Raw genomic sequence first — 24,460 nt, 5'->3', positions numbered from 1 at the left:
CATACTTACAATAAACTTGACAAGTAACAATACCTTAACAATTACTGACACCCTACACCATATGTCAAAAAATGACATGCTTTCCCCTGTGAAACACTCCTTCCTTGTTCCATTATTTGGGTGTTGCCAAAACATGAGTCACTTAGAACATTTGCTAATTTCCTAAGAACATCCTCAACTCGCCATCTGTCTTTTAATGTCAATTAGGATATCAAAAATGCACCTGATACGAGAGCTGTAACTAGTGTTTCACAGGGTTATTAAATGTGATTTCAGGTCTCAGACTGTGGGAAAAAGTTATATGTTGGTGCAAAAAAGGTTAATGTGGTTATTGTTTATGAACTCATGATAGGTCAAACATTACATACTGCAAGCCATAGAGTGAACCAGTTATTTGTCAAACATTAGCAATGGAGAAGCAGGACAGTAATGGTTTTCTCATGAGAGAAGGGTGATAGAGAAACCTAATGAGCTCACATATTGTGTTTTCAAAGCTTGAAAGCAAACATATCTCTCTTTTCCCATCCTTAATTTTGACTTGCCCAGACAAATGTTGATGATTCCAGTACTAGAAACCACATCAAAGATGAGGCTGTTTCCAGCTACACAACTTTACTACACAAACCCCGAGGAATTTAAAGCTGTCAAACGTGGGAGCTGGGACACACCTCGGTGTTGTGTTCAAAACCCTACCACATGAACATGTCAGAGAGCCAGTCTGGTGTCAGTCTCGCTCTGCTGGGGTCAGTGTTTGTTTGGAAAGGTAATGGGGAGAGGAGTGGAAATTTCAGGCGGGGTGTGCATCTGTGGGTCACTGCGGGAGATCAGTGTGACAGTAGTGTGATGCACTGAAATGTTAGTCACAGTTAATGCGAGGAAGTATTACTGTGGTTATCTGCCAGAACACCTGTGTAAACCTAAAGACAGTAATGACTTCCTACATCCACTAAAATAACCTTGCTGTTGCAAAAAAAGCTCTGGAACAAGATATTTGAGAACATTTAGTGTGCTGTTTTGTAATACAATGATATTCAGACGTTTTCAAGTGTGCCTTAAGAATCCAAATACTTTTGGGGCCACTGGATGTAAACTATTCCAGTTTATAACACGCTTAAAAGTGACAAATGATTCACTTAACACTAAAGTACTTTTACAAATCTTAAGCTCTCTACTCTGTCTTGACGTTAAGTAGCACTCGCTGACTCTTTAAGGACTAGATATTAATCAGAAGCTGTGTTTATTAAACTGTAACAGTTTGTTTATTACACAAGACAACGAAACAAAGCGCATGCCCCCCACGTTCGTAAGCAAAGCAAACATATCTTACTTTTCAGGGCTTGAATTAAAGCTTTCCCATCCTTAATAAGCTCCTTGATGAACTTGTTGGTCTTCTCTAATTCCAGTTCATGAGACTTCAGCCTCTCTCGGAACTGAGGGCTGTCCACATAGCAGTCGCTGAACTCTAACGCAGGCAATCCCATACTTACTCCAGCTCCACAGCCCAGCACAACAGCGGAACGCAATGCAGATGCAAGTTGAATGAAACTTTAACTAATCATAAAAAAGCATTGAAGTAGAAACTACATAGCTGTAGTCGGAAACGGATGCTTTCTAAAAAAAAAAAAAGAAAAGAAAAAAAAATCACAAGTGCATCTTGTCTACAACGCCACCGCGCAAAAGAATGAAATATTTTTTTCCGCGATCTGTCAATCAAGGGAATCCACAGAAGACCCCTCCGCTCTCATGAGGGCGTCATAACGCTCCGCTGCAGGGCGATGATAAAACAAAACGCGGTAATTGCGGACTCCTGCTTGGGCGTTTTTAAACGCGTCTGTTCCAACCTACCATGAAGCGGATAATCCTGTGATTGTCATGTCGTTCAGCCAATAGCGTTGCGGGATTCCGAAGCGGCCTGTGAACGCGATACGCACGCTTTGTGTGCGACAGGATTAGAATGTGATTGGTTAGCTGGTCGAGAGCGATGACGTCACAACAATGCGGGGATTTCATGGTAGTTCAGTTCATACATTTTTCTCCCACTGTGTATTCATCCTGAATCTACACTGTAAAAAGCTGAAATCGTTATCTTAAAGATAAAAATGTTTTGTTGGGATCTATCTATCTATCTATCTATGTAGTCATGAATGCCTACAACAATGCACCATAAATATATAATTTATAAAATTTATAAAAGCAAAAATGCCCCATAGTAGGCTATTTTCAGAGTATAAAACTAGCCTTTGGGTGTATGACTGCAGAAACAATTTACGTATAAATGTTAGTTGGTATCAAAAAGCTTAATTCCTGCCCATGGCATAGACCACTTATCTTTGTAGTTTATGAGCACTAGGACACTTGAGAAATACTGGAACAGAAACGTGGTCAGATATAAACTTGAGTATATATATATATATATATATATATATATATATATATATGTGACCCTGGACCACAAAACCAGTCATAAGTGTCAATTTTTAGAAATACATAATCTGAAATACATAAGCTTTCCATTGATGTATGGTTTGTTGGGATCGGACAATATTTGGCTGAGATACAACTATTTGAAAATCTGAAATCTGAGAGTGCAAAACAATCTAAATACTGAGAAAATCGCCTTTAAAGTTGTCCAAATGAAGGTCTTAGCAATGCATATTACTAATCAAAAATTCAGTTTTAATATATTTACGGTAAGAAATTTACAAAATATTTTCATGGAACATGATCTTTATTTAATATCCTAATGATTTTTGGCATAAAAGAAAAATGGATAATAACCCATGCAATGTATTTTTGGCTATTGCTACAAATATACCCCAGCGACTTAAGACTGGTTTTGTGGTCCAGGGTCACATATAAATCACATTATATATATATATATATATATATATATATATATATATATATATATATTATTTTTTTTTTTTTTTTTTGCAACCATCCCGAATGCCTTACTCCCACTTTGCTCCAAGGTTTGTTCCTCTTTTGCTGCAAATATATTTCAGAGTCTTGTTCAAACCTGTCAGCCTATCTCTCGAAGATAAAGAAGCACTGATAAAGAAAAACAGATATTTATAACATCAGCTAAAACAAGAACAAATGTCATATTGGCATTGATGTTGAGGAAGTTCACTTTGGTGTTGCTATAGTTGCAGAGAATCTGAAAGATACAATTGCATTAATAATTAAATGCAGAAATTACACAAAACAGTGGCAGTACATTAAATAAATGTTGAACTGAGAAAGTTCAACATGGATTTTTCAAGACATACATGATATTTTTTGTGCTGTGGGTCATTAATTGCATCCCCTAAAATGCAGAAGTACAAGATGAATGAATATATAATGGTTAAGAAAAAAACATGTTGAATCTTGTGTTGCACGGTTTCTACTCCCAAATGCCTATGGCTGATAAATTCTCAAGCTTCCACAGTATTGTATCTCATGAACACCTGCCCCTAGGCGTGAGAACCTCAATGTCATAAGACCTGCCTCATATCATTTTCATGAATTGGTCCAGCACAACCATCTCTGACATGGAGTATACTGCCACCATGTGTCCCAAAAGGGACATGAATTAATGCATGCAGAAGTATAAAGCCTTCATGAAAATATTATTGGAAATGTTTGCTTCTGTATTTTAAATTTAAATTGATGGTGCATTTTTATCAGTTTTGATAAGTTTTATCATTTTTAGGCTATGAATGATTGCTGCAATTACTTTTCACAACTTAAAATTCAACATTAGTATAAGTAATAATATTGTGTCAACTCAAGAAAGTAAGTGTTCGTGCTTGACTAAAAATGATAAGTGTAGTTTAGCTTAGTTATGCTTATTATTTAAACTAATTGCAGTAATTTTTTGTTTTTGTTTTGCAGTGCAGGTGTGCAGTCATGAAAATGTATTGTAAATATCATTCAGTACCTTTGGATACCTTTTAAAACACAAATATAAAATCAGACATTTTTCTCTAAACTAAGTTCATATATTGTCATAACAATTAACACATCCAACAGATTTTTATTTTGCCATACAACACAAAAGGGGTCAGATCACTGTATAAAACGATATAATATTATAAATATGATCAATATTATATGAATAAAATGGTATAATATTGCCATGTGTGTGTGTCTGTGTGTGTGTACTTGTTAATGCTACATTGGAAACCTGAATTTTTTTTTACATTGTGATGGAAAATGATGAAAAAAAAATGATTAAAAATAGTAAATGATGTTTATCTGAAAGTGCAACAACGCAAACAGGTTTTCTGTAAGGGGTAGGTTTAGGGTTGGATAAAAAAATATTGTTTGGTCAGTATAAAAGTAATAGAAGTCTATGGAAAGTCCCCACAATTCACAGAAACAAACGTGTGTGTGTGTGTGTGTTTAATTTAGCACCTTACCCACACTCGAGGATGCTTTACAAAAGCAGTAACATAATAGACAGTCATTTCACATAGTCACAGACAGTCAATTGACATAGTAACAATTAAGTGGACTATAGACGTTTGCCCAGTCCAGGAACAGAAGTGATTGCAGTTGCATATCATGGTACAATTAAGTACAAAAGCAGAGACACATAGTGTAGTATTGAGTAAACAGCATAGAAAATGGACAGTATAAACAAACAAACAAACAAACAAACACAAAGAGTAGTAAACACAAGACAGATACACAAATACTTTGAGAAAGCATTACAACTGGTAGTATAAAGGAGTTGGAAAGTGTCTACAGAAACATAAATATGACTGGCAGTATTTGGTAAGCAAGTAGGCTTTAAGTTGTGAATTAAATTCAGAAAGTGAGGTTATTATATGGTGACGCATTGCTGCCACACACATTCTTTTTTCCACTCAATTATGTCGTAATAACGAGATGTCATAAAAACTATATGTTTTTTCCGTTATAATAGATATATGGTAGGCTACATCATGTGAGCGAGCTGAGCGATTGTCCACGCTGCTGTCGCCACAGTCTGACATAAACAAGGATCTGCACGCTGCTGAATTGAAATGCACTGTTTAAAATGTATTTTAATGTAATGGTTTTAATTGTAGTGGCATGTTTATTAGGATTAATCTCCAATCTGTCTATAATATAGTGCTATAACTGCACTCAGACCCATGACTCGTTTAGGCTAAACGGTTATTTTTGAATAATCGACTCTGGGCTTCAAATGTTTCTTTATTTGAATGACTGAAGTTTGATTTAACAACAAATCAAAATATGAACAAAAAGAAATAAAGAGATTTATTAATTATTATTAAATTATTATAATAATTATTAATAATAATAATAATTATTATTATTATTTTGCTCTGTTTGGCAAATGGGCAAATGAAAATGAAGCTAGATTTTTCATATGTTTTGTTCGTGGGTTAAAAAATAAGCTTATGCTTTAATAGGCTATTTGTGCATGGGCAGCCCTAAAAAAGCCACTTTTTAACTCAGCCTGTCTTTACTGTCTATCCCATCACACAGAATAAGAGTTCATCTGATGTACCGCTCTGCAAATTAGTCACAATAACGTTTCATACAGTCTGGATGTTGTATATGGCTTCTTGCAAATATCTCATATAAAGCACAACACTGCTCTTCTCGGTTCTGTGGCGCCGACGCGATCCCTTACATTGTGATAACAGAGGAAAGCAATATAAATGTCTGCTTTATTCTATATACTTCCACAATAAGAACAAAACATTACAAATTGCTTTTGTAAAATAACAGGGTGTGCTTTCCGGCGTGTCTTGTTATGTCTAAAGGTCTACTTAAAAAAAACAATCGAAAAAACAAATTTGTGTTTATTTAATTCATATAGCCTAAATCCAACAAGAGGTACTGTACAGTCTTTCCCGTCTGAGCTCATCTGTACTACTGTGCTCACACCCAGGCGCAGCGCAGCCTATTCCTTCAGTATAAAGCGAAGAACGCGATACGATGCGCGGCTTGATTCAGCTAAAGATCATTTAATAATATAAAATCATTAATACATAATTAATATATAATCAGACTAAAGTAGCTATCAAGACCGCCCACGCATGTGAAACTAATTTTAAAGCAGCTCATTTGTTTACCCACGAACAAAAATAGGCCTACGAAAAATCTAGCTTAATTTTCGTTTGCCCGTTTTCAAACAGAATGAAATAATAATAATTATTATTATTATTACTATTATTATTATTAACCTATTAGAAAATCTCTTTATTTTTTTTGTTCATATTTCGATTTACAATTAAAACCATTACATTAAAATACATTTAAAACAGTGTATTTCAACTCAGTAGTGTGCAGATCCTCATTTATGTCAGACTGTGGCGACAGCAGCGTGGACAATCGCTCAGCTCGCTCACATAATGTAGCCTACCATATATTATAATTCCATTATGATGGAAAACATATAGTTTCTATGACATAATATGTCATTATTACGAGAAAAAATATGTCGTTTTAACGAGAAAAGATGTCGTTTTAACGAGATAATTATGTCATTTTAACGACATAACATCTCTTTTAACGAGAAAAGATGTCGTTAAAACAACATATCTCGTTATTACAACATAATTGAGTGGAAAAAATGATATGTGTGTGGCAGCAATGCGTCACCGTAATTGTCCTTAGTGCCAGTGGTAAAGAGTTCCAGCTTAGGAGCCATGACAGAAAATGACCTGCCACCCATTGAAGATAGATGAAATCTAGGTACAGCAAGAAGATTGAAGTGATCGAGATGGAAAGGAGAAAATAAGTCAGAGAGGTAGCAAGGAGCAAGGCCACTGAGTGATTTAAAGGTAAGCAGAAGAATTTTGTGAGTAATGCGAGATGACGCAGGGAGCCAGTGGAGGTTAAATAAGATGGGAGTGATTTGGGCAGATTGTTTAGTGTGGGTAAATATTCTTGCTGCAGAATTTTGAATGTATTGTAAGCGAGAAATGGAGTGCGCTGGTAATCCAGCAAAAAGAGCATCGCAGTACTCGAGGCGCAATGTAATAAAAGCATGCACTGATGATTCAGCATCTTTTCGGATGACATTCAGGGTTATTCCACCAAATATTGATTTCTTAAAACATTGGTATTGTGTTGCCTAAAAATTAACATAAATATGTTCATCTTTTTTTGATTTTGACTAATTGCCAGTTATGCAAAACTGCTCTAAACATTTTTATTTAAAAAATTGGAAGAAATGTCATCATTAGTTTACAGAATAAAACAAAAATTACGTTTTACTAAAACACATAACTATACATTGTAAATGCAGATAAACTGAGAATTTTGACGATTCTCTGACTGAATAACAGCACATCTTATAATTGCTGATGAAAGGCTAATGAACACCTGCAGAACACTTAAATTATGAAATATGTAAAGATGCATATTTGCTTATAAACTGCTGATCTTAGGTGGTATAAAAACACAATGGCATGTTTATTACAACACAGCAACAGAAAATTCCTTAAACTTTCTCTTTCTCTTGATAGTAACTTCAGTGATTATTATTTATTTATTTTTTTAAATAATTTTATTCCGCAAGCATGCATTTAATTGGTCAATATTATAAATGAACTGTGTTATTTTGAACTTTATATTTATTAAAGAATCATAAAAAAATGTATCACGGTTTCCAAAAAAAAATAAAACTTTTTTCAACATTAATAATAATAAAAAATGGTACTTCAGCACCAAATCAGCATTTTAGTATGATTTCTGAAGGTTCAGAAATCACAGTAATAAAAAGAAAAAAAGAAAACAGTTAAATAATATTTAACAATTAAATTTTCTACTGTATTATATTATGACAATTGTACTGTATTTTGCCACTGTAAGGACAATTAACAGTCCTTCCTGTCTCCCTGTGGCATTGTCTCATGGCTCCCGCAGCAGAAACCCTGGACATCTTTCTTCTGGTGTTTTTCAGTCAGTAGAAAACTCTCTTTACTGTCCTAGATTATTGTAACCGTGACATTAATCGTTTGCTGTCTGTAAACTGTCAGTGTCTGTTCTACAGGTGCATACTTGTGTAATACTTGTTTATGGCTCATGGAATAACCATGAAAAGTATTATTTAAACCCTTTCCAAAAAACATCTGTAAAGCTTATTTGGACTATACAAAGTTATCTTAAAATACAGAACACAAATGGATCTATAAATTGTCTCTCAGGTATGTTGAGTAACGACACATTTATACTACTACTGTATGTCAGAGGCTCAGGAAAACTGCTCAGACCTAAATATATCATGTCCTGAAATGAACTCAACACAGTTCATTGTCTGGGCAGGATGAGATCACGAATCTTCTAACAGATCTGACCGCATCTAGCGGAGTTACAGGAACCGAACAAATGCCTCAGTGAAAAGACACGACCTGAAGAGTTCAGGTCAGCTGATGACCAGTCGATGTTACACAAGCAGCTTTTCTGAGCATATCGCAGGCCCACGTCACACACGTTTGTATGAAAGCATTGGATAGACAACAAAAGCTGAAGTTTTGGTTTTGGTTTTGGTTTTGGAAAGCATACAGTAGCACAAATCATCCATCAAATGAACAAGAAGAAACCTGCTCAGACTACAGGCCACAACTGAATAATCAGGAGCACCTTGGTATCCAGGGTCAAAAAGCCAATGGGACAAACTTTGTTCCAGAGCTACCATGGGCCAGCATTTCTCTTTGCAGCTCTGAAACAAAGTCACAGGTAAGTCTCAAGCGTTGCTGGCCTGCCCAGTTCATTAGCACTCTATTGAGGGCCGTCATTCTCACTGGCTGCTTTGCTCGGTGTTCTCGACAACCTGTCTGGCACTAAGGCTCTATTTTCAATAAATGCAATGTATTCGTGCAGTGGCTGCTTGGAAAATTCCTGTACTGTTTGTTCTTTCTTGCTTCCGAACACGTCTCTGATAGCTTTCCAAACCACTTCAGATGTGTTGTCTGGCTGAGGCCTTTTGATGTGAATGAAAACAAAACTATAACGACTACTTTTTTGGCCTTAAGTAGGGTTCTTGAATAGCTTTAAGTCCATACAAATGATGTTGCTTTATAAAGAATTTCTCCATTATGTGAATCTTGTGCATATGAACTGTCAATCCTAATTATCTAGTTATTACTGTAATAATAATCAATAATTAACTTGATTAATAATGAGCAATGCATTTTAGGTTTTGTAGTTGTTTTTGAGATAAATGATAATAGATCATAATAGATCACACACACACACACACACACACACACACACACACATATATATATATATATATATACAGTAAATCATTCCTAATTTATTAAGAAAGCACCTCTCAAGCAATTAGACAATGTTTAAAACAAAGAGATTCCCACATGTTTTTGTCAGCCAAAGCACTTTGACGTAATATTTATTATAAAACGGTTAGTTCCATTCCTTGATTCTGATTGGTCGGCAGCTGTGTTTTATTCACGATACAGCACGGCCTCTCGTACCTTATTGCTTACTTTGAAATATCTCTGAGGAGGATAGTATTAAATGAATTTAACAAATATATATATATATATATATATATATATATATATATTTTTTTTTTTTTTTTTTTACAGTTCGATGTTGCTTAATGGTCATATTGACATGCAGGTAAACAAATTAAATATTTATATTTTTGGTGTTCAAGGGTGTAAAGAATTTATTTTATGATTGAATAGCTTGTTATCAATCACATCTCTCCTGCAGTTCTTACATTAAGCCCAGTTTGGGAAAATCTGGTATAATGTAATGTGTAGGCCAAATGCATTTTATGATGTAGGTATCAAAAAATGGAATATATATATAATATATATTCTCTTGCTTTTTTACAATACATCAATATGGTATGTCTAATGCTAAGTTTAAAATAAGTTAGATAAAATCTGAAAGTAATCTAAAAGGTAGTCAGAATACATTATAACCTAGATTATATATGTGTGTGTGTGTGTGTGTGTGTGTGTGTACATGGACTGCATCAGATTATTTTATTTACCATTACAATAGTACCTTTACAGTTACTACTGCTATGCTATCATAAAAATATACCTATATGTAGGTTTAGAATTCTATAAATGGCACATTTAATGTCCAACAACAAATATTTTAGCAAAATGCATATTTGACTCAGAATTACCGTATTGTCCCGAATATAAAACGACCCTGATTATAAAACGACACCCTTTTTCCAGATGAACCTTTTGGAAAAAGACTTTTTGAAAACCAAATCTTGTTTTTTTTCTCTCTCTCTCTCTCTCTCTCTCTGTAAAACTTTTTCTTAAATTATTTTCAAATTGCATATTTTTCCTATTTTAATTTTTGTTTTGAAAGTATGGTAAATACTGGTAAAATGTACCAACAATGACATTGAAAAATACACACTTTTTTTTTTACCATTGAAATAACAGGTAGCCCATCTGAATTATATAACATTTAGGCTATCCATCTCATAGTAGCCTACAAAAATTGTATTATCAGTAGAAGTGAAATCTTATTGTAGTCTTCAAATCTGGGCACTGTCTTATCTTTTAAAATCACTTACAGAGGAAGTTTGGTCCCATCAGGCTAACATGACAGTCACGACTCATGCAGCTGTAAGCTTTTCTTTTTCTTTTGTTTTCACTCACGATCTTTACAACACACATTACATTACATATTTCATGGCACACTCGTTTTATGTGTTTTTGGCGCCACCTATTGTTGTGGGTGTGTTATTGACATGTCAAAATCTAGGCCCTGAATATAAGACGACCGCGTTTTTTCAGATGTATTTCCAAGAAAAAAAACATAGTCTTATATCCGAGTCAATACGGTATAAATAAATCGGTTTTTACCGATGCAAATGTGTTAGAAACGATGCATCGCGATACAAATGCCAACTTGTAGCCGATGCACACCTTTTAAACCGAGGCATCACATCGTTATTTTTATTTTTATTTTTACCGATGCACAGAGCGAATCGGGAATCTTCCCATCCCTTATATATATATATATATATATATATATATATATATATATATATATTCTATATATATATTTTACCGATGCACAGAGCGAATCGGGAATCTTCCCATCCCTTATATATATATATATATATATATATATATATATATATAGCCTATGTGTGTGCGTCTATAAAGACAGAACAATGTAATTGTAGATATGCATATTTTCCTTCCAAAATCAGTATTACAAATTTGTAGTATACTTCTTGTGGACCAAAATGATAAGGACTATAATTATGTTTCAAAATAGCAGAACCTTTTTGGCTGTTTATAATAAGACGGTGTGAAGGAGGTTGCATGACACATACCCGTTATAAGTGGTGGTTGAGCTCGGAAGACGCATCCATTTCAGTCACGGGGGTGTTCTTGCGTACAGCGCGTCTCAGAGCAGCACATCTGAGCCATGACCGAGCGGGATATCACCGCTTTCACACTCCTACCGACCACCTCCGAGCAGAAAGATCCCAAACATAACTCTCTGCAAAAACTTTACTGCAGGAATGGAGGATACCATCTCCGGATCCAACCTAACGGGACTGTGGACGCGAGTCGACAAGAGAACGACGTTTACAGTAAGTATGCAGTATACAGATTTTTAGTTATTTTATTTATTTATTTATCTTTCCAAGCATACTTGATATACACGAGACGTAAAGTTCTAACATAGAGCAAAATGTAAAATGTTAAAAAACTAAAATATCTATGAAATAATGATAAAGCCTTACTACTACTAATATACAGTGTAAAAATGTAGGCTAATTACAGTAAGTATGCAGCATACATAAAAAAGTAATGTAACATAAAAATGTAACATAAAAAGAACCTGTCACCTTACCGTAAAACTTATTGTATGACAGCTCTTTTAAAGGTGAAAGCAGTGAAAGCAGGATTAGTGGCCATTAGGGGTCATGAGACTGGACTATACCTGGCAATGGACAAATATGGAAAACTTTATGGCACTGTAAGTTTTTTTAAAACTTGGTTTTATATCAAATTTAATGTCATTTTTGATCACAAAAATGCATTAACCTAGACGTATATTTAACGTATTAAATTTAATATTTCATATACATATACACATATTTACACCTCTATCGATTTGAGTTTTTAAAACTAGAGCATGATGTTTAAACTCATTGAATTCCTGAAGTCTGATTCATTAAAATGATGGTTGTAAAGAAACACACCCCTGGCCTGTGTTTTGTCTGTCAGGTCATGCTGAACGATGAGTGTTACTTCATTGAGAAGATAGAGGAGAACCACTACAACACATACCGCTCACAGAGGTATCAGGAGAACGGAGACTGGTACGTGGGGATCAGAAAGAACGGATGGGCGAAAAACGGCTCCAAAACACACAAGGGCCAAAATGCAATCTACTTCCTGCCAATTCCAGTGGATGGCAGCATACAGTAACTTGTGCGCTGATCAGAGGTCCTCAAAACAACCCAAACTCTGCAAACAACTGTAAATGAGACAATGCTTAATTAGACGTTATTTTTATGTCTATATATATACCGTATTTGTCTTTTGTTAGTAAATGTGAATGTAAACAAAGATTTTTTTAAAGATTGCTATTGTATAGTTTTGAACAAATACAAGTATTTTGATATAGAAAAAAAAAAGTCTGATCCTTTTCCAATGTAAATATACTGCATATAAAGGCTACTGTATAACTACACATATACTGTATATTTAGGCTGTATATAAGGACTGAAACATATCTCAAACAGCCTAGCTTCACTGTGAAAATACTGTGAAAAGTACTTTCGGTAGTGCAAAAATAAATCATTTTAACCGTTTGACATCAAATAAAAGGCAATAAAACTGATGGTGCTGTTGAAAACACATTAGAAACAAATGGGTTTATTGTTTATAATTATTGTGAACTCCAAAATATATCCTCAGTAGCCGTCACATATTTCAAATTCTTAAAATACATAATCAAAACATATTTTTTCAATATGCAATGTGTATTTTTTTATTTTATTTTATTTTTTACCTCAGACCTGCGATGACGCCTTTTGAAGTTATTATAATAACAGCGCAGTTTTTGGAATTTTGCTAAATATTTCTGCTTTGTGCATCCCACCTTACTGTGCTTTTAGATTGTTTCCACCAGCAATTAGAACGTGTTTTTAGCAGGTGTAGGAGAATACAAAACAAACCAAGGGAAACAAAATAACTTTTCTTTGGCCCAGGGTCATGTTGAACACCATATTGATTTAAACAATCAAACAAGATCTACCAAATGAGCTCTTTAAAACTGCTAAAACCTCTTGTATTGTTTCTTACACGATTATCCGTCATGCTAGGTACCATGTTACCAGTGTTATTTTAGTATTATTTATATACTATCTTTGTATTTATGAATATTTTGAAAACTATTTTAATAAATTTGTATTCATTTTGCTATGTGTGTCATTTTTATTATTTTTTTTCCTCTAATATTTCTATTTAGCGTTATATTTATTTTTAGTCATTTTAGTACTTAAATGTATTTCAGTTAGTTGGCAACATTACTCATTTTAGTTAAATTTTTAAGTGTTTCATCTAAATTTAATATTTTAATTCAGCTTAATTTCAATCAGCAAAACATAGTTTTAGTTAATAATAACAACATTGCAAACAAGTGCATTTTTAATTTTTTTTTTTTTTGTAATTATGCAAATGCTGGCCAAATATCCTTAAAAGTATATTTTTTTTTTTTTTTACAAAAGGTGATAGAAAGGGCTGGTTATTGAACATTACTCCTCTACAAACACACAAATCTGTCACCCAACACATGACAGAAAAATTGCACTTAATTCCAGGTTATTATTATTATTATTTTAAGGTTAGTTTTACTACAACAGAAATAAGTCACTATTACTTTTTACGTTTTAATTTTACAGCACATTGAAGAGTGGAGAGCTGTGTTATTACTTTTTTTTAAAGATTTCAGAGTTATGTTTTTGGCTTGGCATCTGATAAACCAGGAAAAAAACCATCCAGAACACCGTGTCAACCTTAAAGCAACGCCCTGACAACCATCCACAAGTATCATGGCAGTCAGTTCTGGGCAAAACCCACTATTTTGTTTCACTGTTTTGTTTTTGAGAAAATCAATTCACAATCTAATGTAAAATTCATCAGGACAATTTTTTTTTGGACACAGATTGTACTTTCCCCAGCAGATGGCAGTAATGTATCTAATTAACCACTTTTCAGTTGACTTGGGCAGAAAATGGCAGTCCTCCGCACATTTCTGAGTAACCTCAGAATATATTACTGAAACTTTCTTGTGAGAGTTTCAGTGTAAATTATTTCCAGGTTGCAGACTGATATGTAGTAGCCTATAGACAAAAGAATGCAGATAATGGGCTGTCTTGCCTATGTAAAGGTACTGAACTTTATGGAGCGACAGCTGAAACAAATGGCTAATTGCAGCAGTAATGCTAGGAAATGAGACCCCCTTCTGTAAACAGTTAAAAGTTGAAGACTGAAATAAGAAAGTCCATGAACTGTTTTAATAGTGCAAATCTGCGAGCTTTAAAAGACAAACACACACACATTATCAAACAAACAGATGTAAGATTGCATATCCACCCACACAAGCACAGGGGAGAGCTCACACACACACACACACACACACACACACACACACACAGCCCTGCACCCTGGCCTCCAGCCTTTGGGGCCACGGTTGGAGCAGGAAGGGAGCCATTCACTGTAAACTGAACAAGCAACAGCTTCCTCTGGGACTCCCCCAGCGCAACTGCAGCCAAGATACCAGCATTATAAAGCACTTTGACAGACCCCTGTCAAAGCGGAAGACAAATCCTCCAAAAATTGTACAAACACTCCTTCATTACCTCGAGTACACACACACACACACACACACACACACACCCCTGCTATGTGCCTCCAGAGGAGTCTTCAAACTCTCATCTAGAAGCGTGTTGTTGACATTTGCATGAACGCTCACTTTTCTACCTCGCTGTTGTTCTGTCTCCGTCCATCCAGGACGGAAAGAGGGGATGCATGCCGGTCAGCTGATTCCACTGTAATTAAAGACTGCTTTCCATCTGCTGAAGCACTTTGCAACGTCCCGGGCGGCTGCAAAAGCTATGAGGCTGAAGGGGGGAGGATTCGAAGAGGATGGAGGAAGAAAGAAGGGGGGGGGGTGTTGGGGTGGAATGGAGAATTCTTTACGGTGCGCCTCGCATGCTTGCGGTAGGGCCTAGGAGAACGGCTTATTAGGATCCAGACCTTCTAGTTTTCAAAACTGCAGATCTGGGCTGTGTGGACACTTTCTCCAGGAATCCTTGTGCTCTTTAAGCATTCGTTTGTAATGCTATTGCAGGGCTGTCACCTGAGGGACGATCAGGGAACGTTGTCCAGGGCCACTAAGGTTGTCTATAGAGTGCTGCACTGATCATGTATTTTTGTAGGCCAACTTAGAAAAAAGGATTTTTACATTGCCTTGTGGATATAAATATATGCCCAATATATGTTGTAAACACTGAAGCTCAATGAAATACATTTTTGAAATAGAGAATATATTTAGTTTCAACCCTCATCTACCAAAATATATTTCAAAATGTATTTCAGGGGCAAGAAAATACATTTCCAATTTTACAGTAACATACATTTGTGCTAAATGCAAATGTGGATGGAATAGCCAAGAGATCAAAACTACATTAATTATGATTTAATAATGCTTATTTTATAAGATTATTCATATTTTTATGTTGTTTTATAAGCTTATTTTATAATTACATTTTATTCAAATGTGTTATATGTTCATATGTGTTATAGACAAGATTTTCTATAAATGTGAGATACATAAATGTATTTTCTTGAATTGAAATATATAGCATTCAATATAATGTTCTATGTTTTATTTTAAATATATGAATCTGTTTAAAATTTATTTTCAAAAATATTAATACATTAATAAAAATATTTATGCTAATATATTTTGGTGATTCATTTGTATATTTTTCAAAATAATTTTTTAATTAATTTCTTAATTTTTATGTTATTTTATTTATTTATTTATTTTTTGCCATACAGAGTTCCGTGTTCATCATGATAATTTTCACAAATTAACACAGCTATGATTTTTTGAACCCTAAATACAATCGGCAGAAGTAAAAAGCTAAAGACGAACTACATCAGGGTCACATGACTTCAGTGTCACTATTACGCTTAAACTCTTTCAGTCTTTATTTAAAAACATTTTCCCCTAAAATATTTTCAAGATTTTAAACACAATCAGGCTATAAAAGCAGACTACACTCTTAAAAATAAAGGTGCTTCAAAAGGTTCTTCACAGCGCTGCCATAGAAGAACAATTTTTGTTTCCACAAAGAACCATTCAGTCAAAGGTTCTTAAAAGGACCATCTCTTCCTTACCTTTTTATGATCTGAAGAACCTTCTTTCGCAACAAAGAACCTTTTCTGAAACAGAAAGGTTCTTCAGATGTTAAAGATTCTTTATGGAACCATCTAGACAAAAAGGTTCTTCTATGGCATCGTGAAGCACCTTTATTTTTAAGAGTGTAGTGAGTAGATGAATTTACTTGTTTGGCGTGATGATGTTTAATGTCTCATTTAGCAACTTGTTAGCAACTGCCTTTAAGTAAAAGCTTAAAAAATCACAATGGTGGTTTTACTGATGTGTTTTATGTCGTAGAATAAAATGTGAAATATTTTGAGCTTGTGTTAACCACAGACCTTACTTCAGGCAATGAACCAAAAACCCAAAACTTCATGACGATGGAAGCAGAAGTGCTAAAACTCGTTTCCAGGTTTTGGCTTTCTGAAGCACTCTATAGTACTAATTAACTCGTCAATATTTGGTCCCAGAATGTTTCACTCAGCCATGTACAATTATGTAGTGAGATACATTCACCATTGTGCAATAATCACAATGCTACAGTGTCCTGGGAGGTTGCCAGGTTGCGTCAATGTCTTGACTCCCTTTTTTTGTCCTGTCTATTAGTGTATTTATAAAATCGTCAAAATCATGTTGTGTAACAAACATGCAGAAACATGAAGGAGTCAAAAACATAAAACATGAAAACGGTGTCACTGAGGACTCCTATAGACCCTCATGACCCTCATGTGTGCGCCAAGGTCAATACATCTCTCAAAATATCAGATCATTTAACCTTTTTATGACATGACAAGATAAATTAATGTTGTAAAATGTAGAGCACTTATACACTGCCATTTAAAAGATATTTTGATTTTTAAAGAAGTATTTTATGCTCATCAAGGCTGCATTTATTTGATCAAAATTACTCATTACGCATCATTACTCCAGTTTTCAGTGTCACACGATCTTTCAAAAATCATTCTAATATGCTGATGTATCATCAATATTGGAAACAGTTGTGCTGCTAATAAACTAAAAACTAAATCACCTCAATGGAAAAAAAAAAAATAATAATAATCAATACAGTACAGTACAGTACAATACAGGACCTGCCAGATTTGAGGAATGTTGGCCCAAACTATAAAGTAAGATTTATATTTGCAGTGAATAGTGATTTAATAAGCTTGTGACATATTATGCAATCTTACATCCTAAGATTTAAAAAATGACACAAAGAATGTGCATTTCAGTAAAAGAAGACAAAACTACAGGAATGAATTGACTCGGTCAAGTCTTTCGGGAACAGGCGTCCTTCATCTGTGCTTAGTAACTCACGCATTTAGTGTGTTGGTCACCTTTTCCTCTTCCTGTGAGAGGCTGTGAGATATCAGTGAGATTTCCATAACAACCAGAACCCCAGCTCGCACACCACATTCTCATTTGTCACACCTCCCATTCTTAGCCACATAACTGACCGATTCATCGGCAGAAAGAGCTAAAAATAGACTCTCATCCTCCGAAATATCGAAAGATGAGCTCGGCGTTACGATAACAAATACATGGCAGCTGTACTCTCCCTTTGTGCGTCACACTAACACAAGCGAGGCTCTCGGCAGGATGCGTTCTCGATATTCCCATGATGTGATACAGCACAAGCTATTACATCTCCATCCAGAAGTACAGGAAGTCCACCTCCTGTCTTTCATACTTCCTGATTATAAACCCTCTTGGCAGGAGAGTGCGACTGGAATATTACAATCTTTTATCCCTGTCCCATTTCTTTGATGAGCTGTAATACATCCTCAGGAAATAGAATATTGACATTAGCTTCAATAATTAAGTGGCCGTCAGAGAGACTGATCTCATCTAAACTGCCCTCTTATGTGATGTGTGCTTTATTTTTGGCATGAAACTGGGTCATATAGCGCATGTTATGATAATCACTTTGCACAGAAGCCCAGTCATTGGGGTTTGAGAAAATTGTCTTAAAGGGCTCATCGGATGCCCATTTTCCACAAGTTGATATGATTCTTTAGGGTCTTAATGAAACGTCTATAACATACTTTGGTTAAAATTTCTCAATGGTAGTGTAAAAAACACCCTTTTTACCCTGTCAAAATCAGCTCTGTTTTCAGCTAGCTGTTTTAGTCTGTGTTCCTTTTAGTGTTGTCACGGTTCCAAAATGTCAGTATTCGGTACCGATACCAGTCAAAATCCACGGTTCTCGGGACCAATTTCGGTACCACATGCTAATAAAAAAAACCACACTATTTTTAATAATAAAGTCAAGCAAAAATAAAAAAGTACAAAAATCAATGCCATTCTTTATACTTTATTTAAATTGTGTTTCAAGTTTTTCCGCAAGTAATAAAAGTATGAAAAACAGTAAACAAGTTTCACCCAAATTTAATTTGTCTTTTAATTAATTAAATTTAAACACATTGCATTGTTTTGGTAAATAAAGGGGATTTACTATTAAAATTTAAATATGGAAGAAATTGTGTGATTTCTTAAAAAAAAAAATTATATATATATATATATATATATATATATATATATATATATATATATATATATATATAAAATTATATTTCTGGCACAATGTCTTTAAGATAAACTTTTATTTTGACGGGTTGCCGTGAATACCTTTACATTTCTGTGTGTAGCTATATGATATGACGCTGGTTTTACTCAATGAAACGGTAAAATGCTCGCGAGGGGACTCTCAGAGCAATTCTGTAGATGTTGTTTATGTATTTATGTCCTCATTGAGATGGCAGATGATGAATCACCGCGAGCGTCAGGCACGCTTCAGTGTATGTAGTAAAAAAAAAGAAAAAAACGCGTGTCTCTGCCATTCATTCATTCACACAGAGACTCGCAGAACATGCGGGATTCATATTTGAATCGACTTTTGCGGCTTAATATTTACAGATACTAGTCCACGTCGCGATTTGATTTAAGTGCAATGACCTACTTTTGATGAATTCATCCAAACTTTGACACATTCCGTGACATTCCGTGCTAAACTGTAAATTCCGTTTTTATAACTGGATTCCAAGATTCCGTCCGCGTTTTCTGCATCGCGGAAATCATAGGGCCATAGGCATCAAGAAAAGGGTTGACCGGGTACTCAGTACCACCGGTACTTAAAAAAACCTAGTACCGTGACGTTTTCACTTTTTTAGTACCGACTTGGTACCGAAGTACCGGGTCTTTTGACAACACTAGTTCCTTTAAATGCTAATGAGCTCTGCTGACTCCGCCCCTCTCTTCCGTGGGATGACAAGCTGCTTTCATGATACTGTTTACTTTAGCTGCGGAACTTGCTAACTAGCACGTTATTAGGAAAGGCAATTTGCAAAGATTCATAAAAGAACTTCTTCTGTAGGTGAGACTGGATCACGAATGATTCGTGCAAACTTAAACGCATTTAGGCATATCGGAGGATGCATTCCCTTCAAAAACAAAGGTAATCATCTGTGTCTTCAGCGGCTCAGATGCCGGAAGTAAATGGACGACTGCTATGTTCATTATTACGTCCAAAAACAAAACACCTCAATCGCTATGGAGATATTCTTGTGTACATCTGCTCCGGCGTCAAAACAATGGTGGACTGATGACAGATCACTCAGGGAGGGTCTAAGGTAAAACGCTAGTGTCAATCAATAATGGTGGGAGGGGCCTGGGTCTGTGTGTAACGTCACACAGACAGGCATCTGAGAATGACTTGATATGAGAAAGGGGAAATGATTTAACGAGATAAAAAAAAACAAAAAAAACAATGGGTCTATATCATTGCCAACACACATTTCAGTTCAAACAACTTGTAAAAGTGCATGTCACATCTGATGACCCCTTTAAACTATGTCAAGGAATAATATAGCAGGGTTCTCCTAAAAAGAAAATGTAACTGTCTTTCTTCTGTGGAACACAGAATGTTTGCACGCTCTTTTCCACACAATTAAAGTGAATGGTGACTGTCAAACTCCAAGAATGTCCAAATGCACTATAATAGTATCGTAAACATTTGTACATAAAATTTGTGCGATTTGTTCTAAATTCTACCGAAGACATGCGATGTGAGGAAACTTGAACCCAGCAGGCACAGGACGTCAATATAATGCCAGGAAAGGGAATCGGGAAGACGTCAATATTTGACGCCAACTTGTAATAATCCTATAACAGTAACTGCATAATTTATTCATGCTGCAATGCAATGCATTTCAACAATATGAAATTCTTTGTTCAGTCAACTGTGTTGGGGCAACATTTGGGGTAATTTTGTTGGTCTGACAAGGGTTATTATGTAGTTTCAAGAAAATATAATTTTTTTGCATTTGAGACTCAAAAGTTTTCGTAAACTGGAAAATGTGCAGTCGCATTTTTTACAGTGTTTAAGTAAGGAATAATTGACGACGGGCCGTTGGATTATTAGAAAAATAATGCAATTATTTGCAATTATTCCGCTTATACTACGGTTGCCACACCTAAAGACATCGATCAGATGATATATTTCAAGGCATTCGTCCAATATTTCTACTCAAATCGCTATTGTGAGTAGGATTATTTCTTCCGCATCTCATCCAAGGCCTCTGTTGCTAATTCCAAAACGTCATTTTAAACCTAGTAACGGAGGCTTGAGCCTTTGATAACAGATTAATGTAGTTAATACAGTTAATAACTAAGTTATGAGAGAGAGAGAGAGAGAGAGAGAGAATTACCTCTGTGCGTCTCTCAATAGTGTTCGGCAGCAATGTCTCTAGTTATAGTGAAATTTAGTTCCTTTTGTTCACGAACAGTGCCGATGTTGTTACCTCGCTTGTGAGAAGTCATGTAGTTTTTAAGTTGTTTACTGCTAAAATCGTCAGAGTAGCGTTAACAATATTAGCACGATGTATGTTAGTGTGTGTGCAAACTGTAACTGTTATGTGTGTGCGGTCTGTGAGTGAGAGAGAGCGGGAGAGATAGAGTATGTGCTTTCCGTACATAATAAAGCGTAATTTTGTGGCAAAAATATGGACATGATCTGTCGTTTTTATCCTTTTATTTACTATATTTATTTGTTTGGCCAGTGTCGTTGTGGGTCTTGGTTTTTTTGCTGTTGCAAGACCTTTGAAATAACAGAAATCATTTGGTGAAGTGATATGGTCATGTAATGCGATCAAGAGCTGCCTGGAACTACGTTCGCCGTGCGGTTCCCTGAAAATAATTGCACACCTTAGAACATTCGTCAGCCAATCAGATTCAAGCATTCAACGGCCCCGTAGTATAATCAGTAATGGACTACAATTTATAAGTAATCTATTTGGCACTGATTGGTACACCAGATTTCACATCAATGATTTCCAACTTTTAATTAACTCACAAAAAGCAATTGTATTATTCTAAAAAGAAATATATCACATGACTCGTATGGATGCTTTTATGATTATTTTATAGTGCTTTTCTGTCATTTTTTTGGGCACATCTCCTTTTGTGAGCCTTTTGTGACAAAAATAATACAGATTTGTAACTACATACGTCAACAATGACAATTTTCATTTCTGTGTGAACTACGCCTTTAATGTTCTCATGGAAAAAATCTCTTTTTAGAAGGCAGCGTGTAACACGCACACCTCCTTTTTCCACATAAAAACACATCTGAGGACTGTCATCTATAAAAAAATGTGGCCTCTGAATGTCTGTTGGTTTAACGTCCATCATCACTTCCTTTTTCCTTTTCCAGCCATTCTCTAGATAGAATCCCATTGGAATTAAAATAGCCACTGTCTAACCTAACAACAAACAAAAACCACTCAGTCGTGGCCCTATTTATGGTGAATGCCTCGCATACCAAGTATAACCCAGGCATCTCCTTCCCTTTACGATGTCAATGCTGCAGGATACACACACACACACACACTTATGTATGTATACACACACCCATTCTTTTTTGTCCTTCATTCATTGCCTCTTTTTTGAGTTGCATCCTCTCTTGTGAAAGAGCAGGAGAGCTGCTGTAATTATTCCCTTATTCACAGGAATGTCCAAACAAATAGGCCTTTTTGAAGCGAGCCATTGTCTCAATGTGGGAGTGGATCAAGCTGGGCGCAGGAGGCACGGAGCAGCTTCCTGTGGACGGAATGTCTCGAGTGAAGCCACGCAAACACTCCCCCGACCCTAAAAGTCCCTGTTGACCAAAGTCCTAATTTTAGGACAGATAATCGGACGCTTCCTGGGAGGATATAAAAGTAGATTTGTGAGACATTACGCAGAAGAGTTAAACATCCTTTCAGAGAATCCTAAATGCAGCAGGACTTTTTCAGAATATACTATACAAACATGTTGCACTAACATAACATAACACATTTTTACTGTATAGCCAGAGGAGAACTGGCCCCCTGGTGAAGCCTAGTCTACATTTTTTTTCTCCATTATCAAACATCAAACGGTTTTCCTTTCTTGTCACAGTTACCTTTGCCTTGCACACTAGGTTACTCAAGATATTTCACATCATGTATTATATTATTTATAAGTACCCTTGTGAAAAAGAAGTGTGCTTAAGTGTATTGAACTTTTGGTTTACTGCAAACCTTATAAGTATATAAAAATGTTTTACTTGCAGATTATATAATAGTAATGAAATAAAAGAACACTTAAGTTTACTTAATGACATTACAGTACATGCTGTAATAATGTCAAATTAAAAGTTTTACTTTGAAGTACATTTTAAATAAAGATGTTTTAATAATGTTTATCGTGTTTCAAATTTATACTAAAGCACACATAAAGTACTTGATTATTAATTTTAGTACACATTATCCATATTTCGAAGACGATAAGAGTAAAGTTATATATAAACGTGCTTAAGTCCTACTTAAGTCGGTCAAAAGGCACTCTTTAGTTGAACTTATTGCATTTAATAGAAATGTAAATTATAATTTAATTGTAAAAAATGATATTTAATTGTAAATATATTGCGATCAAGTGTCTGAAAACATTACATTCAGTTTGCACTTAAGTATATTTTTTACTTTTATAATATGTTCTCTTTTTAAAAGGATGCTAACATGTACTTCTCTTATGAACAGGTTTGCAAAAATTTTATTATTGACTTTTTCAGCATTATTGCAAAATGTTTGTCATTAGGGAACACTGAAATATTTTGCTGTTACGATAAAATGTCAATACCAACTAACATCACATTAAAATGAAAATACACAGAGAACTAATCTCACATCAAAAGTTCTATATTACGAAAGTGATTTTTTAAAATCCGTGATCACTTAAAAGTCTGCACATGCATATAAAACAGAAAACAAACGAGAGAGTGAGTGGCTTGTATAAGGAGGATATTTTCCTGACATCTATTGTACCATTGTACAATTCTCAGATTAAAAAAAAAAAAAAAGAAGCCACCTCTCTGATGACTGATTGAAACACCCCACTAAATTTCAGTTGTGTCCTAGAATAGAACAGAACTTCCAGCTTTACTGTAGAAGCAGCACAGAAAATGCTAGGCCTGTGTATGTAAATGCATCAGTCATCTGTGTATTTACAGTAATGGGTTGGTCAGGAAGCCTGCAGGTGTTGTTGGCATTGCATTGAGAGTTCATTTCTGGTAGGACAGGCTTCTGGAGTGTAATAAAGGTGCCTTAGAGCTGCAGTGGGTGTGGTAAGAGGTGGTTAGAGGGGATTTTCAAGCTTACTGGCCGTATTCTGGCAGGGCCCTTTAAGGAGTCGTCAGGAGAGACGTGTCGCTTCCTGTCTGGAAGAGTCTGAGAGCTCTGGACACAGATCTGTGTGAGAGATGAGCTGTCCCTGTATCCTGAGAGATCTCTTTCTCCCTGTGTGTCTAACTGTGCGCTGTAGTCTTTCTGTCAGGAATCTTTTGCTTTTTACTCCTCCGTGACTGCTGTTTTTACAGTGCTCAGAATGCAGCTCATTTATTCATTCGTCTTCTCTAGAATGGTATGATTAATTCAGCTTTAAATCCATCCAATTTGTTTTGTTGATAGGTTTATAGATAAGGTGTTATCAAGTTTTTTTTTTGTTGTTGTTTTTTTAAAGCATTATACTTTAGCTAACCAACAGTGTTTGAATCAATGCAATGTTTGCTAAATTGATT

General features: G+C 35.2%; 2 protein-coding genes across 4 annotated transcripts in view; one reads left to right on the top strand and one right to left on the bottom strand.

Moving 5' to 3' along the window:
* LOC131528448 (rho GTPase-activating protein 26-like) overlaps window positions 1–1,845 on the bottom strand; it is a 101,244-nt gene extending 99,399 nt beyond the window's left edge. For all 3 annotated transcript variants that reach the window (XM_058757566.1, XM_058757568.1, XM_058757567.1), the window contains exon 1: window positions 1,328–1,845. In XM_058757566.1, coding sequence (XP_058613549.1) covers window positions 1,328–1,481 — 154 coding nt within the window. In that variant the 5' untranslated portion in view covers window positions 1,482–1,845. The remainder of the gene's footprint in view (window positions 1–1,327) is intronic.
* A 9,409-nt stretch (window positions 1,846–11,254) lies between these two features.
* fgf1b (fibroblast growth factor 1b) lies at window positions 11,255–13,453 on the top strand. Its single transcript, XM_058758561.1, has 3 exons — window positions 11,255–11,557; window positions 11,843–11,946; window positions 12,198–13,453. Exons 1-3 carry the CDS (start codon window positions 11,389–11,391, stop codon window positions 12,399–12,401), a joined length of 477 nt encoding a protein of 158 aa, XP_058614544.1. The 5' UTR covers window positions 11,255–11,388; the 3' UTR covers window positions 12,402–13,453.
* The last annotated feature ends 11,007 nt before the right edge of the window (window positions 13,454–24,460 follow it).

This window comes from Onychostoma macrolepis, chromosome 21 (genome assembly GCF_012432095.1).
Source record: "Onychostoma macrolepis isolate SWU-2019 chromosome 21, ASM1243209v1, whole genome shotgun sequence".
NCBI lineage: Eukaryota > Metazoa > Chordata > Actinopteri > Cypriniformes > Cyprinidae > Onychostoma > Onychostoma macrolepis.
Note: the sequence above shows the minus strand (reverse complement) of the source record. Positions and strands in the feature narration are given on the sequence as shown.

Excerpts from the sequence above, each read along its gene's own strand:
- fgf1b (XM_058758561.1), top strand. The coding sequence starts at position 11,389 with ATGACCGAGCGGGATATCACCGCTTTCACACTCCTACCGACCACCTCC. Across the intron at positions 11,558-11,842 it reads ACAAGAGAACGACGTTTACA|CTCTTTTAAAGGTGAAAGCA; the intron begins GTAAGTATGCAG and ends ATTGTATGACAG. Across the intron at positions 11,947-12,197 it reads ATGGAAAACTTTATGGCACT|GTCATGCTGAACGATGAGTG; the intron begins GTAAGTTTTTTT and ends TTTGTCTGTCAG.